Here is a 15,847-nt window from a genome sequence, read left to right on the forward strand (position 1 = left end):
ATCCCTGCTCTCACTCGTAAAACGGCCTTTCTAGTAGCCATTACCACGGCCAAAAGAATAGGGGAGATCCAGGCCCTATCCACTAAGGATCCATACCTCCAGATAAGAGAGGATAGTATAATCCTAAGGTTAGACCCGGCATTTACCCCGAAGGTAGCCTCTACAAGAAATCTGAACCAGGAGGTAGTGTTACCCTCTTTCTGCGATAATCCCCGAAATGAGAAGGAGCGGCGGCTCCACTCGCTAGACGTGAGGCGCGCAGTTATAGAATACCTAGAGGCCACCAATAGTTGGCGTGTCGACCCGAACCTGTTCGTTCTCTTTGGAGGTAGGAATAAAGGGAAGAAGGCCTCTAAGGCGTCCATCGCGCGTTGGATTACCTCAGTAATCTCGGACGCCTACCAGGCTGAAGGCGCCAGCCCGCCTGATTCCTTAAAAGCCCACTCTACGAGGGCGGTATCGGCCTCATGGGCCGAGCGGGCGGGGGCGTCAGTTGATCAAATTTGTCGAGCGGCAACCTGGGCTAGTCTTAATACATTCTGCAAACACTACAAACTAGATGTGTTAGCTGGCCAACAAACCGCATTTGGGAGAAAAGTTCTCCAGGCAGTAATCCCACCCTGAGGAGGTGCTTTGGTACTCTCCATAGTGCTGTCAGGTGGACGTCCTGGAAAATAGGTATTAGACCTACCGGTAATGATGTTTCCAGGAGTCCATCCTGACAGCACGGGTAGTTCCCTCCCTGTTATGTTATACTATGTTGTATTATGTTATGTCATATGCTGTAATATGATTGTTTCATTAAACCGTTACTAGCATCATCCACCTTGTGGTACTTGTCAAATCACTGAGGGAAAGGGGGTGGGACATGGCCTTTTAACCTCTCGTGTGCTTTCCTGTCCCTGTAAGGAGGAGGAGGACGTCCTCCATAGTGCTGTCAGGATGGACTCCTGGAAACATCATTACCGGTAGGTCTAATACCTATTTTTTGTGTTCTAAAGTTGTATTCCAATAAATATATATTATGTTCTAAATATCTTGATTATTGTATCATTAAAATGATTAAATGTCTGATGTTCACACATTGTACTAAATTTTTCACTTAAATATAAGCAATATATGTGGGAGTCAGAGTCGCAGGTTTGGCTTAATGACTCCACGGCCCTGCTAATATCGCACATCGTCCCGTCAGCCAGAGCCACCAGACAACTACCACTAATATCCCACATTCCGTCACAGCCGCCAGACTACTACCCCACATCATCCCGTCAGCCAGAGCCACCGGACTACTACCACTAATATCCCACATCATCCCGTCACAGCCGCCGGGCTACTACTCCTAATATCCCACATCATCCCGTCAGCCAGAGCCACCGGATTACTACCACAAATATCCCACATCATCCAGTCAGCCAGAGCCACCGGACTACCCCTAATATCCCACATCATCCCATCAGCCAGAGCCGCCAGACTACTACCCCTAATATCCCACATCATCCCATCAGCCTGGGGTTAGAACCAGAGTGCTGAGTGGAACGGTCCTAACTTCCATACCGGGGATCCCTTTAAGAGAGGCCTGACGTCAGAACCCGAGCGCTGAGTGTATTTGCCCTGACTTCCATACCAATGATCCCTTTAATAGAACCCTGGGGTCAGAATCAGAGCGCTGAGGGATTTACCCTAACTTCCATACCGGAGATCCCTTTAAGAGAGTCCTGGGGTCAGTACCGAAGCGCAGAGTGAAACCTGCACAACTATAAATGAATTTCTGCACCGTAATACAGCCAGCAACTATGAATGAATCTAAAGTCTAATACAGGAAAGATGTATATCTTTGTACCGTGTTAGCCAGTAGATAGAAAAATATTCAGGATTGAGAGTCCAGTGGTTGATACCTTTTTAATGGCTAACTGAAAAGATGGTAACACATTGCAAGCTTTCGAGACTACTCAGGTCTCCATCAGGCTAGACTAATACAAAATCTGAAGTCACATATTTATGCACAATACAGCCTAGAAAAAATGCAATAGATAAGACAAGTGACGTGAAGCAGAACTATCAATATGGGAGAGGGAGAAACATAAATATAAACATTGGACCAGTTCATAGATAAGGAGTCCGGATGTTTTATGGTCCTCTGATTGGGGTCTAGTTCTGTGTTGTGATGCCCCCTCAAGGTTTTAAAAGGAAATTCCTTAATTGATGTAAAAAGACATAAATCCATGCGACACATTCATTCCAGCACTGAGAGTGTCAAAGTTCGTCATAAATTTGTACTCCCAAACTCATCTCTCTCTCTGAGATGTGAAGTTACCTTTCAATACCAGTAATTTCATATCCACGTTGCTGTGATCAGGGGATACAGAAATGTTTTGCCACAGGTAGATCCATTATTTTTTCTCTTATTGTGTGACGATGAGCATTCATCCTTGTTCTAAGCTTTTGCCCTGTCTCCCCCACATACAGACCCCCAGTTGGACATTTAGTACAAATAATTAAGTACACCACATTAGATGTAATGCAGGTGAAAGTACCTGGGATCTTGTAGTCCTGATGTGAGTTGGGGATCTTTATCTTGTCCGTGGTCATTATAAATGGACAGGTTTTACATTTTTTCTTGTTGCAAGGAAAGGTTCCTGCAGCTGTTGGAGAGGACAGGGAGCTTCAGACAATGATGCTTCTTAAATTTGGGGGTTGCCTAAAACACAGCAGTGGGGGGTCTGGAAAAATGGATTTTAATCGGGCATCTTTTTGTAGTAAAGGTTGTAATTTCCGTGCAGCTCCCCTTAGCACCTCCAGATTTGGGTTGTAGGTGACTACTAGAGGCACTCGGTTATTTTCTTCTTTAGCTTTGTAATGTAGCAGGTGATTTCTTGACAATCTGGTGGCTCTTGTAATTTGGTTTTCAATTGTTCTTGGATGGTAACCCTGATTCAAAAAGGTCTTTTTGAGGCGACCAAGGCATTCCTTTCAAACTTAATACGCCTCGTGCACACGCGGCTGGGCTCCGTACGCCTCGTGCAGGATGAAAGAGGAAGCTTGGAAGACAAAACCAAAGAATCTAGATGAACTCTGGGAGGCATGTAAGACTGCATTCTTTGCTACTCCTGATGACTTCATTAATAAATTGTATGAATCATTGTTGAACCGCATGGATGCAGTCCTTCAAGCTCATGGAAGTCACACAAAATATTAAATATGACTCTAATAGCACCACAACTTCATTCACCAATGTTATGCAACATATATTTGTATTTTAAGTTAATTATTTGTTTGAATTTCACATTACTTTCTGTGGCCGACAAAACTTTTGTCTTGCCAAAATCTGACCATTCTGTGTCCATTAAATGATGAATATATCTGCATTGATGGCAATTTATTTTCTTAACCTAAACCACATTTCGGAGGGTTTCAGCTTTCAAAAGAATAATTTATACAACCAATGGATGAATTTAACGTCAGGTTATAAGCTTTTATTTACATAACATGGATAAGCGACATAACTTCTGTCAGGGAGTGTAGAACAAACTCCTCCAGCTGAAAACCTAGTTAAAAAATAGGACTTTATTCCAGTGCAATAAAAAAAAAAAAAGAATGGCATCTTCAATTTCATCCAGCAATATAGTAAACATCTCTTGCACGCTTCTGTCTGTAAACCGGCCATTAAAAGGACTGGTCTGTAGTCAGAAACACATAGGAAATTTATACTATATAGCTGAATGAAATGAAAGATGTGAAGTCAGTAAGCCAAAACTCCAACCTCTGACTCTTCAATTTCCCTGACTCCCGACTCCACAGACTGCCCCCTACTGAGCATGTACATAAAGTGCAGCACAGATTCATCTTAGGCCTCTTTCACACATCAGTTTTTTGCCTTCAGGCGCGATCCGGCTTTTTTTTTGGAAAAAACGGATCCGGCAAAATGCAATGCCGGATCCGGTTTTTCCCCATTGACTTGCATTAGCGCCGGATCGTGCCGGATGGCATTGCGTTTCATCCGTTTTTTGCCGGATCCGGCAACTTGTCTCATTCCGGCGTCTTGAAAAAACGTCTACTGTAACGTTTTTTGTCTCCGGCGAAAAAGCCGGAAGCGCCGGATCCAGCGCTTCCAGCTTTTTGCTACAATGAAAGTCTATGGGCGCCGGAATGCACCGGATCCAGAAAAAGACGGATCCAGCCACCGGATCCGGTTTTTTTAAGTCTGCGCATGCTCAGATCCAATTGGCCAGCCTCCAGGAACAGAGACGGATCCAGCAAAAAAACGGATCCGTTTCTACAGTTCTCCAAAATTTATGCCGGATCCGTTTTTTCTAAAAAAAGCCGGATCATGCCTGACGGCAAAAAACTGATGTGTGAAAGTAGCCTTAATCTTTATTTTATTTATAGCGCTAACATATTCCACAGCGCTTTACAGTTTGCACACATTATCATCACTGTCCCCGATTGGGCTCACAATCTAAATTCCCTAACTGTATGTGTCACGCCGTGCTCACCTGGGAGCGGGACCTCGGTCCCGACGTCATCTCTTCCGGAGCTGCGGTCACTCCGGGGGTCCCGTAGGGTGCGCACGCGCAGCTCTCGTCCCCGGGCCTCCTACATGTCACGTTTGCGCTTGCGCGCTCCTGTCAGTGCTGTATAGGGCTCGGTCCTCTCTATGGTAATGGAGGACCTGACCCGGAACCTGTAGTGGTCATGTGCTTTCTGGCTAGGTCCTGACCCGGAACCAGTAGTAGTCATGTGCTATATCAGACGACCTCCCCCTAGGGGAGGTGCCTGATTATTGTTGTGCTTCCTGGCTTGGTCTGCCGTGTCCCTGCCTGGCTGTGCGCTGTACTCGGGTCCTCTGCCTTGCACTCTGTTGTGCCTCTTGGCACACGCTCTGAATCTGCACTCTGCTTTGTACTTGGTTGTGCCTCCTGGCACACGCTCTGACCCTGTGTTCTGTCTCGTACTCGGTTGTGCCTCCTGGCACATGCTCTGACACTGTACTCTGTCTCATACTCGGTTGTGCCTCCTGGCACACGCTCTTACCCTGTACTCTGTCTTATACTCAGTCGTGCCTCCTGGCACACACTCTGATTCCGTGCTCTGTCTTATACTCAGTTGTGCCTCCGGGCACACACTCTGATCCTGTACTCAGTCTCTTACTCTGTTACACCTCCTGGCACACCTGCTGCCTGACTCAGTGCTCTGACGTGCTCCTTGCACGCTTCCTGCTTCACTCACACCCGGACGAACGAAGTCTCTGTATACCACGTGTTCCCGTGTCCACACTTTACACGTTCCTGCAGACACTCTCACCCACTCGTGTCTCCTGTGAGCCGGCCGCCTGGTGCCAGCAGTCGTGGTGCCTCACCCCCTGGGGCTTGCCCCTGACACTCCCTGTATAGGGGGTGGTCTTCACTAGGTCAGCTCGCCCTGGGAGGGTTGGTGTCACGACCCAGAGGGTCCACTCCAGGAGTCGTCACAGTATAATCAGGCCATGGACCCCGCTGGTGCCACCACCTCCATCCAAAAGGAACTGGTGTTCCTACGGGAGAGTCAGACCAGGATTATGGTCTTTTTGAAATCCATGGAGTCTCGTTTGTCGGCCATACAATCCGTTTCTACCCAGTCCTCGGCCCCGCACCCGATGCCGCGCCTCGGCAAGCCACCCCGATATAGCGGGGACCCTAATTTTTGTCGATGATTTCTGAACCAATGCCGGTTACATTTTGAGCTTTTGCCGCAGCACTATCCCACTGAGCGTGCCCAAATTGCCTTTGTTTCACACTTAGAGGTGGAGGCATTAGCATGGGTGAACCCCCTCTGGGAGCGCAATGACCCACTCGTCTCTCGGCTTTCCACCTTTTTGGACACCTTCCGCAACGTGTTCGACGGGTCGGCTGGCCTCTATCACCGAGTCCCTCTTTAACCTCCATCAGGGTACGCTACCGGTAGGACAGTATGCCATCCGTTTTCGTACCTTGGCCTCCGAACTCGTTTGGAACAACGAGGCTCTCGTAGGGATCTTTTGGCGTGGCCTGTCCAGTCGGATCAAAGACGTACTGGCAGGTCGGGATACTCCCACCTCTTTAGAGGATCTGATCTCACTGGCGACACGCATCGACCTGCGGTTTCAGGAACGTGCCCGTGAATTAGCCAGAGAGAGGAGCTCCTCTCACCTCCTCCGTTCCTGCTCCAAGAAGCCGGGAAACTTCTCCGCCTAGGGTTGATAGGAGAGGCCTCCCTAGGTGTACGTGATTCCTCTCCTCCCCTGCTCGTGTCCGTATTATTGAATCTCGGTGCCAAGCGTTATTCTGAGGAGGCTTTCCTGGATTCTGGCGCGGCGGGGAATTTTATCACACTCGAGGCGGTTAAAAAATACCGGATTCCTGTCAGATCCCTGGAGACTCCTCGGTCGATTGTTTCGGTCATTGGTACGTCCGTGCTGGAGTCCGTTACCCAGGCCACCGAAGAGATCGAGCTGCAGATCGGAGCCCTGCACCTGGAGAAGATCTCCTTCCTCGTCTTGTCCACCATGTCTCACGCACTTCTTCTAGGCCTCCCTTGGCTACGGACTCATGAGCCAACCCTGGACTGGCGGTCGGGCGAGATACTCCGGTGGGGACCGTTCTGTCAGGAGAAGTGCCTGTTGCCCGTCCGTCTGATGAACTCTGCCGGTCCATCCCCGGCACCTACAGGTCTGCCGTCGGCTTACTGGTCCTTTGCAGATGTTTTCGACAAGGAGGCCGAGACTCTGCCCCCCCATCGGCCATATGACTGTCCGATTGACCTCATTCCTGGTTCTACGCCACCCAGGGGTAGGATATACCCGCTATCCCCTGCTGAGACCCAAGCTATGTCTGACTATATCCAGGAGAACCTTGCTAGAGGTTTCATCCGTAAGTCCTCCTCGCCCGCGGGAGCGGGATTTTTCTTTGTAAAAAAGGACGGCTCCCTCCGTCCTTGCATAGACTACCGAGGCCTGAACAATATCACGGTCAAGAACAAGTACCCATTGCCATTGATCCCGGAGCTCTTTGACCGACTTAGAGGAGCTCGAATTTTCACCAAACTGGATCTTCGTGGGGCCTACAACTTGATCCGCATTCGTTCCGGGGATGAGTGGAAGACCGCCTTTAACACCAGAGACGGTCACTACGAGTACTTGGTCATGCCCTTCGGCCTCTGCAATGCCCCAGCGATTTTTCCAGGAGTTCGTGAATGACGTCTTCCGGGATATGCTGTACTCCTGCGTGGTAGTCTATCTGGATGACATCCTCGTTTTTTCTCCAGACCCCTCCGCCCACAGAAAGAACGTGCGTCAAGTCCTCCAGCGCCTGAGGGAGAACCGCCTTTATGCCAAGCTCGAGAAATGTGCCTTCGAGCAAACGTCCCTGCCATTCTTGGGGTACATTATCTCAGAATCAGGTCTATGCATGGATCCGGCAAAAGTGTCCGCCGTCCTCGATTGGCCACAGCCCCATGGGGTGAAGGCAATCCAACGCTTCCTTGGTTTTGCGAACTACTACCGACAGTTCGTTCCTCATTTTTCCTCGTTGGTTCGCCCCATCTCGTCCCTTATCTGCAAGGGAGCTAACCCAAAGGCTTGGCCCTCTGAGGCTGAAGAGGCCTTCCAGTCGTTGAAACAAGCCTTCGCCGCTGCTCCGGCGCTTCACCGACCTGAGGTTAGTAGACCTTTCACTCTTGAGGTAGACGCATCCTCTACTGGGGCTGGCGCAGTCCTTCTGCACGTTTTGTCACCTGTGGCTTCTTTTCTAAAGTATTTTCCTCCACTGAGCAGAACTACTCCATTGGCGACAAAGAGCTATTGGCCATTAAGTTTGCCTTGGAGGAGTGGAGGTACTTACTGGAGGGTGCCATACATCCATTCAAGATCTTCACAGACCATAAGAACCTGGCGTACATCCAGTCCGCACAGAGGCTCAATCCTCGGCAAGCCAGGTGGTCCCTATTCTTCGCCCGCTTTGACTTTGAGCTACATTTTCGGCCCGGCGATAAGAACGTTAGAGCGGATGCGTTGTCAAGATCATTCCTGTCGTCTGATGCAGAGGAAGAACCCTCTCATATCATTGATTTATCCAAAGTAATTACTGTGGCTCCTGTCAAGTTAACCACGTTACCTCCGGGAAGAACCTTTGTGGCTGAGAATAACCGAAAACGAGTGCTAAATTGGGGACATTCGTCCAAGATTGCCGGCCACGTAGGTGTCAAAAAGACTTTGGAATTAATCTCTCGCCATTATTGGTGGCCTTCACTCTCCCAGGATGTTAAAGACTTTGTAGCATCTTGCCCGTCCTGTGCCCAGAACAAGATACCCAGACAACCACCCTCCGGTCTTCTGTTCCCGCTTCCCTTTCCGTCGGCTCCATGGCAGCACATAGCCATGGATTTCATTACTGGTCTGCCTTGTTCTTCCGGTTGTACTGTGGTCTTGGTGGTTGTAGACCGATTTTCAAAGATGGCTCACTTCATTCCTCTTCCCGGACTACCCTCTGCTCCTGACTTGGCGAAGATCTTCATTTCCCATATCTTCAGGATTCACGGCTTCCCCCAGCACATCGTGTCGGATAGAGGGGTCCAATTCACCTCCCGGTTCTGGAGAGCTCTATGCGGACTCATGAAAGTGTCATTGGATTTCTCTTCCGCCTATCACCCCCAAACCAATGGGCAGGTGGAACGTACCAACTAGATCCTTACATCCTATCTCCGGCATTTTTCTAATGCTCATCAGAATGACTGGGTCGGTCTACTTCCTTGGGCTGAGTTCGCCTACAATAATCACTCCAGTGAATCGTCTACCAAGTCTCCTTTCTTCATCGTCTTTGGACAGCATCTCAATGTGCCTCTACTGGTACTTCCTGTCTCGGGGGTACCTGCTGCCGATTCTCAGTCTGTGGAGTTCTCCAGGGTATGGCAGGAGACCAAAACCGCTCTCGAGAAAGCACGGGACAGAATGAAATTACACGCTGACAAGAGGCGCCTGGACGTTCCTCCATTTCTCCCTGGTGACAAGGTGTGGCTCTCCGCCTTAAGGTACCATCTTACAAACTGGGTCCCCGTTACATTGGTCCTTTTGAGGTCCTCGGGCGGATTAATGATGTTGCTTACAAATTGAAGCTGCCTCCTTCACTCCGTTTTCCCAATTCCTTCCATGTGTCTCTCCTAAAACCTGTGGTTCTTAACCGATTTCATCCTTCTCCAGGCCTGTTGGCTTGGGGGATGAGTTTGAGGTGAATGACATTTTGGCCATGAAGAAGGTAAGAGGGAGAACCATGTTCCTGGTCGATTGGAAGGGTTTTGGCCCTGAGGGAGAGGTCATGGGAACCCAGGGAGAATATCCACGCACCCCAGATTTTGTCTAAGTTCCTCTCCAGTTTTAGAAAGAGGGGGCGTAAAGGGGGGGGTACTGTCACGCCGTGCTCACCTGGGGGCGGGACCTCGGTCCCGACGTCCTCTCTTCCGGAGCTGCGGTCACTCCGGGGGTCCCGTAGGGTGCGCACGCGCAGCTCTCGTCCCCGGGCCTCCTCCTACATGTCACGTTTGCGCTTGCGCGCTCCTGTCAGTGCTGTATAGGGCTCGGTCCTCTCTATGGTAATGGAGGACCTGACCCGGAACCTGTAGTGGTCATGTGCTTTCTGGCTAGGTCCTGACCCGGAACAAGTAGTAGTCATGTGCTATATCAGACGACCTCCCCCTAGGGGAGGTGCCTGATTATTGTTGTGCTTCCTGGCTTGGTCTGCCGTGTCCCTGCCTGGCTGTGCGCTGTACTCGGGTCCTCTGCCTTGCACTCTGTTGTGCCTCTTGGCACACGCTCTGAATCTGCACTCTGCTTTGTACTTGGTTGTGCCTCCTGGCACACGCTCTGACCCTGTGTTCTGTCTCGTACTCGGTTGTGCCTCCTGGCACATGCTCTGACACTGTACTCTGTCTCATACTCGGTTGTGCCTCCTGGCACACGCTCTTACCCTGTACTCTGTCTTATACTCAGTCGTGCCTCCTGGCACACACTCTGATTCCGTGCTCTGTCTTATACTCAGTTGTGCCTCTGGGCACACACTCTGATCCTGTACTCAGTCTCTTACTCTGTTACACCTCCTGGCACACCTGCTGCCTGACTCAGTGCTCTGACGTGCTCCTTGCACGCTTCCTGCTTCACTCAAACCCGGACGAACGAAGTCTCTGTATACCACGTGTTCCCGTGTCCACACTTTACACGTTCCTGCAGACACTCTCACCCACTCGTGTCTCCTGTGAGCCGGCCGCCTGGTGCCAGCAGTCGTGGTGCCTCACCCCCTGGGGCTTGCCCCTGACACTCCCTGTATAGGGGTGGTCTTCACTAGGTCAGCTCGCCCTGGGAGGGTTGGTGTCACGACCCAGAGGGTCCACTCCAGGAGTCGTCACAGTATGTCTTTTGGAATGTGGGAGGAAACCCACGCAAACACGGGGAGAACATACAAACTCCAGTGCTGCAAGGCTGCAGTGCTATCCACTGAGCCACCGTGAAGATCCTTAGATCAGGAACAGAACAGACATTTATAGGACATTTCATAACTTTCTCAAATTCTTATGAAAAAATTGCAGCACATCCTGCATTATACTACTGTACCCAATGTAGTATATATTTTAGGAGTTGATCCTTTTTAAACCGACTCCACCAAAATGGACACAGACTCCACAGCCCTGTGCCAGCAGCAAACCCACTGCTAAATTTGACCTAGCAAACGCTGAAAAAGGTTCTTCAGATAAAACACTGCTGGCATTTTCCTGAAACGTCCTTTGCCTGGAAAGCTCAGAGATTACCCTGGCATTTAAAGGTTCACTTGTGCACATACCCTAAAAATACAGTCAATAATATATATGGAGTAGGAGATGTATAGAACAATATAAGGACATGGACAATATGTTTTCTAAATTTCCAGTGGATCTTCTCATCTGGCATTATAATAAGATAAAAAACAATGAGCACAATCAGCGGGTGATGTCCAGAATATTATAGCATTAATGAGCCAGCAAATTAAAGGGAATGAGGACAATTCCAGTAGTAACGGTCTATTAGGTTCATTACATTTCTTAGCAAAATGCATTGCTATAACTTGATTTTGAAGACATAAACATTTTTTTTTTCTATTCCAGGAAAGTAAGAAGTATTTTAAACGCAGTGAACTTGCTGAAAAAGAAAGAGAGGCCTATTTTGAAAGATGTGGATACAAGGTATAAAATACCCTTTGCGTCTTAAAAGGATTTTCAGAGATTAGGAAAAATTGAGAGAAGAAAGGGGGGAAAATGCAATAAGGTCATATAGTTCCTTCCAGTTTTTGTTCACTGTGTTGCAGTCAATCACCGACCTTAGCGGTGCATGCCTGAGGCCAGTGATCGGCTGCAGCAGTAATGTGGATAGTTGGGAATGTCATTGGTGGACACTGTTATTAGGGGATTGATTAGGTAAGTTATGGGCCTCTTATCATTTTATAGCGAACCCTTTCCAATCCAATTTTCCATAATTTCAGAAAACCCTTATTAAATTCCATTTTGTGTCTTGTCTTCATATTATGGTGTGTTATAACATTTCTCTTTGTTTAATCTGTCACAACTGTTAGCCTTTAAGTGAGAAGCCAGCAAAAAAGGTAGGATTTGGGAATGCATGCTTCACTTCTGGGTACATTGTCAAAATGGTTTTTGGCTATCTTACCTGTGATGACAAAACCATTTTGGAAATGACTGCTGTTGATAGTGTGCTGTCATTTTGGCTTAAGGCGCTAAGCATGTGATGTCTTGATGTGTCTAGCAGCATTAATATGGACACTGGATAATGGAAGCTCTTCAATTTGCACCTATTACGTTTGTTATAAAATTATATTTCTCACCATTCTGCACATTTTTTTTGACAATTACATAGATTTTGTCCTTCTAACCACATACATTTGATATTTAATAAGCCTGTACAAAATGTCCTACTTGATAGCATCCCATAGTGCATTGTTTCTCTATTCTCTCCTGCTGAACTTGTTTAGCCTGCATTGTGATAAAGCAATTATTTATATTTAGCCAAAACTTTTAGGTAGGCAGGAAGCAGAAATAGAGTATATTAAGCAGTGATCTTTATTAGTTTTGAATGCTTTTGACTTCCAAAATTGCATGTGTGTCTAGCCTCTAATGTTGACCCCTTCTTGACATCCGTATATAGAGGCAGGTCCTGAATCCGATCCGCTCCATTAGGCTCAATCAGTGCAAGCTTACATGTTTAACTAGGGAAATGAAAAAAAATGGAAAGTTTAATAACAAAAAGTACCGTATATACTCGCGTATAAGCCGAATAACACCCCCCCGCCCTAATTTTGTCACAGAAAATGGGAAAACTTATTGACTCGCGTATAAGCCTAGGGTGCACAGTGAGTGGCCCCAGATAATGGTGCACAGTGAGTGGCCCCAGATAATGGTGCACTAGTGTAGAGTTGTATTCTGAAATGTAACTATGAGGCTGCCATCGCACACAGATGATGATTTTTTTTTTTCTCATTGTCATCCAATAAGGGGTCTAGAAAAGATCACCCGCCGTAAGCAAAGAAAGGAAGCCATTGAAACATTGTATACAGTTGTCTGCTCACATGTCCACATCTTGAAGAAAAAACTGAAGCAGCCGGCTTTATTGTGTGAAGTATAAAATATGGAGGATTTTTTTTTTTTTTTTTGCGTATCCTAGGAACTTTAAGTAAAAGGGTAACCTCATCGGATTTAGCACTTTAAACATAGAAAAATATTTTTTAAAAATAAATAATGGGCTGCTGTATCCGTTAACAACATGTTTTTTTTGTACTGTAAGAAGTGCCTGTGTCTTACAGCTCGCACACAGAGGAACTCGGCAGTGCCAGACCTTCTTGACTGCTAATAGGGAAAAACTTTCACAAACCCGCTTGCGTTGATCACCGCCATCATGATCTTCATAGCAACCTCATCAATCTGCTCTGCTCTCGGCTCCGTGCCTCCTAGAGCCAGCAGACTCCTTGCTGTTCGTGAGCGCCAAAATCTTTTTTACTTTTGTATTGACAGATACATGAGAATATCCTGCATCTTTAGGCTTCACACTGAGCAGCACATAGGCCACACTACCTTCCCCAGCATCTCACAGGTTCCCATCTATCATCAGTACCTTAGTACTTAGTACTCTTAGTACTGGCTGCTGTAACCTTGCTTACCCACTAAGGCTGTGTTCACACGTTGCGTTTTTTTTTTTTTTGTTTTTGTTTTTTTTGTTTTTACCAAATAAAACGCTTGAAAGAAGCTTCCCATTCATTTTAATAAATTCTGAACTTTCTGTGCATATTGATGTTTTTTTCCTGCGAAAAAAACGCAGCATGCTCATTAATTTTGCGGAAAATTAGGCATTTCTAGCTATTTTCTATGTGACTGGGACCGCTCCGGAAAAAAACATGCAGAAAACACGGAAAACTTGGAGAAAAAAACGCGCGTTTTCTGGGAAGGAGTCAGGTTTTCATGCAGAAATTTTCTGCATACGTGTGCACGTAGCCTAACAGTAGCTTCAATTACTTGACCTGCAGGATTATTTTTTTCACACATCAGAACTACTGTTACCAACTTCTAGGTGGGCAAAATGTGTGGTGTGGAAGCAATGAAAGGCCTGAGTGAAGCAGGGAAGGGGAGAAAATATACATCCATGCTGCTTGATACTCCTCATCATGCGGTCACTACTGACTGAGCTTTTCAGTCTTGATGCAGTAACTGTATTTATCTGATAAATCACTGTCACAATAGAGAGAATTGTCCACGGTCATATAAAAAAAACCCAGTACTGATTTATTATTATTTATATAGCACCATTGATTCCATGGTGCTGTACATGAGCAGGGGTTACATACAAATTACAGATCACTTACAGTAAACAAACAATGACAGACTGACACAGAGGGGAGAGAGGACCCTTCCCTTTCGGGCTTACATGCTACAGGATGGTGGGGAAGGAGACAGTAGGTTGGTGGGTTGCAGCAATTCCGGTGTTGGTTGAGGTGATATCACCGGTAGTGGTGAGAGAGAGGAGGTAGCGGAGTCATTGCAGGCTGTAGGCTTTCTTGAAGAGGTGGGTTTTCAGGTTCCGTCTAAAGGATCCAAATGTGGTTGATAGTCGGACTTGTTGGGGCAAAGAATTCCAGAGAATAGGGGCTATTCGGGAGAAGTCTTGGAGGTGGTTGGGTGAGGAGCGAATAAGTGTGGAGGAGAGGAGGAGGTCTTGGGAGGACCGGAGATTACGTGAGGGAAGGTATCGGGAGATTAGTTCAGAAACATATGGGGGAGACAGGTTATAGATGACCTTGTAGGTCAGTATTAGTAATTTGAACTGGATACGCTGAGGGAATGGGAGCCAGTGAAGAGATTTGCGGAGGAGTAGCGAGGAGAGAGCTGAATTATTCGGGTGGCAGAGTTAAGGATGGACTGGAGAGGTGCGAGGGTGTTAGCAGGGAGACCACAGAAAAGGATGTTGCAGTAGTCAAGGCGGGAGATGATGAGGGCATGCACAAGCATTTTAGTAGGTTGAGGAAAGGACTGTTTCTGGAAATATTTTTGAGCTGGAGGCGACAGGAGGTAGAAAGAGCTTGGATGTGCGGTTTGAAGGACAGGGCAGAGTCAAAGGTTACTCCGAGGCAGCGGACTTCTGGTACTAGTAAAAGTGTGATGTCATTAATTGTTATAGCTAGGTTGGGTAAGGAAGATCTGCGAGATGGAGGAAAGATGATGAGTTGAGATTTTCCACATTGAGCTTGAGGAAGAGAGAGGAGAAGGAGGATATGTCTGATAGACACTCTGGAATTCTGGACAGCAGAGAGGTGATGGCTGGGCCAGAGATGTAGATCTGAGTGTCATCAGCATAAAGGTGGTAGTTGAATCCGTGGGACTTTGAGTTGCCCCAGACCAAGTGTATAGATTGAGAAGAATAGGGGTCCTAAAGCAGAGCCTTGGGGGACTCCAACAGAGAGAGGGTGGGATGAGGAGGTGGTGTGGGAGATGCTGAATGTGCGGTTGGAAAGGTATGAGGAGATCCAGGATAGGGCAAGGCCTTTGATGCCAAAGGAGGAGAGGATCTGTAGTAGGAGGCAGTGGTCAACTGTGTCGAATGCAGAGGGCAGGTCTAGAAGCAGGAGTATAGAGTATTGTCCATTTGATTTGGCTGTAAGTAGGTCGTTAGTAATTTTGGTCAGGGCTGTCTCAGTGGAGTGATGGGGGCAGAAACCAGATTGCAGATTGTCAAAGAGCAAGTTAGATAGGTGGGAGGAAAGTTCAGCGTGATCTTGAATCGTGAATCACCCCAGCGTGATTATATGACTTGTCACTTACACATCACCTCTATTAATGGGAAAGCTGCTGGCTTTTCCTTTGCAGGGTATAATTTAGTAGTAATAATAACGCTAACCGACAATACCAGTTGATGACCTTACCCCATGTACTTTTGTATACCACTAGGAAAGTTTGAATTAGTGAGAAATTTTTATCCTATTTTCTGATGTTAAAATCTTGGATTCGTCCCATAGTGAGGTGCATCTTATTGTCCAAAAATGGAATAATGATGCTTACAAAGCAGTACTTTTATTTGATTATGTAGAATTAGATAAGCAGTGTGGTCGAAGAGCCAAGTGTAATTATCCTAAATTGCTGTAAATTAGGAAAATGGTGGATCCCCTCAGCTTTTAAAGGGGTTGTCCATATTGATGACCTATCATAATGTTGACCTACATAGAAGTCGTCAATAAACAGTTGATACGATACCCTGGCAATCAACTGTTAATTGCTCTGGTGCTCCAAAGCATAGCTCTACTGAATTCTTCATATTCAG

General features: G+C 47.1%; 1 protein-coding gene across 1 annotated transcript in view; it reads left to right on the plus strand.

Moving 5' to 3' along the window:
* Window positions 1-15,847, plus strand: part of PRPF18 (pre-mRNA processing factor 18) — a 110,727-nt gene that overhangs the window by 14,837 nt on the left and 80,043 nt on the right. The window contains exon 2 of the mRNA XM_073551275.1: window positions 11,140-11,217. Coding sequence (XP_073407376.1) covers window positions 11,140-11,217 — 78 coding nt within the window. The remainder of the gene's footprint in view (window positions 1-11,139; window positions 11,218-15,847) is intronic.

The sequence above is a fragment of the Dendrobates tinctorius genome, unplaced genomic scaffold (assembly GCF_039654945.1).
Source record: "Dendrobates tinctorius isolate UK_male_01 unplaced genomic scaffold, ASM3965494v1 ptg000174l, whole genome shotgun sequence".
NCBI classification, from domain to species: domain Eukaryota; kingdom Metazoa; phylum Chordata; class Amphibia; order Anura; family Dendrobatidae; genus Dendrobates; species Dendrobates tinctorius.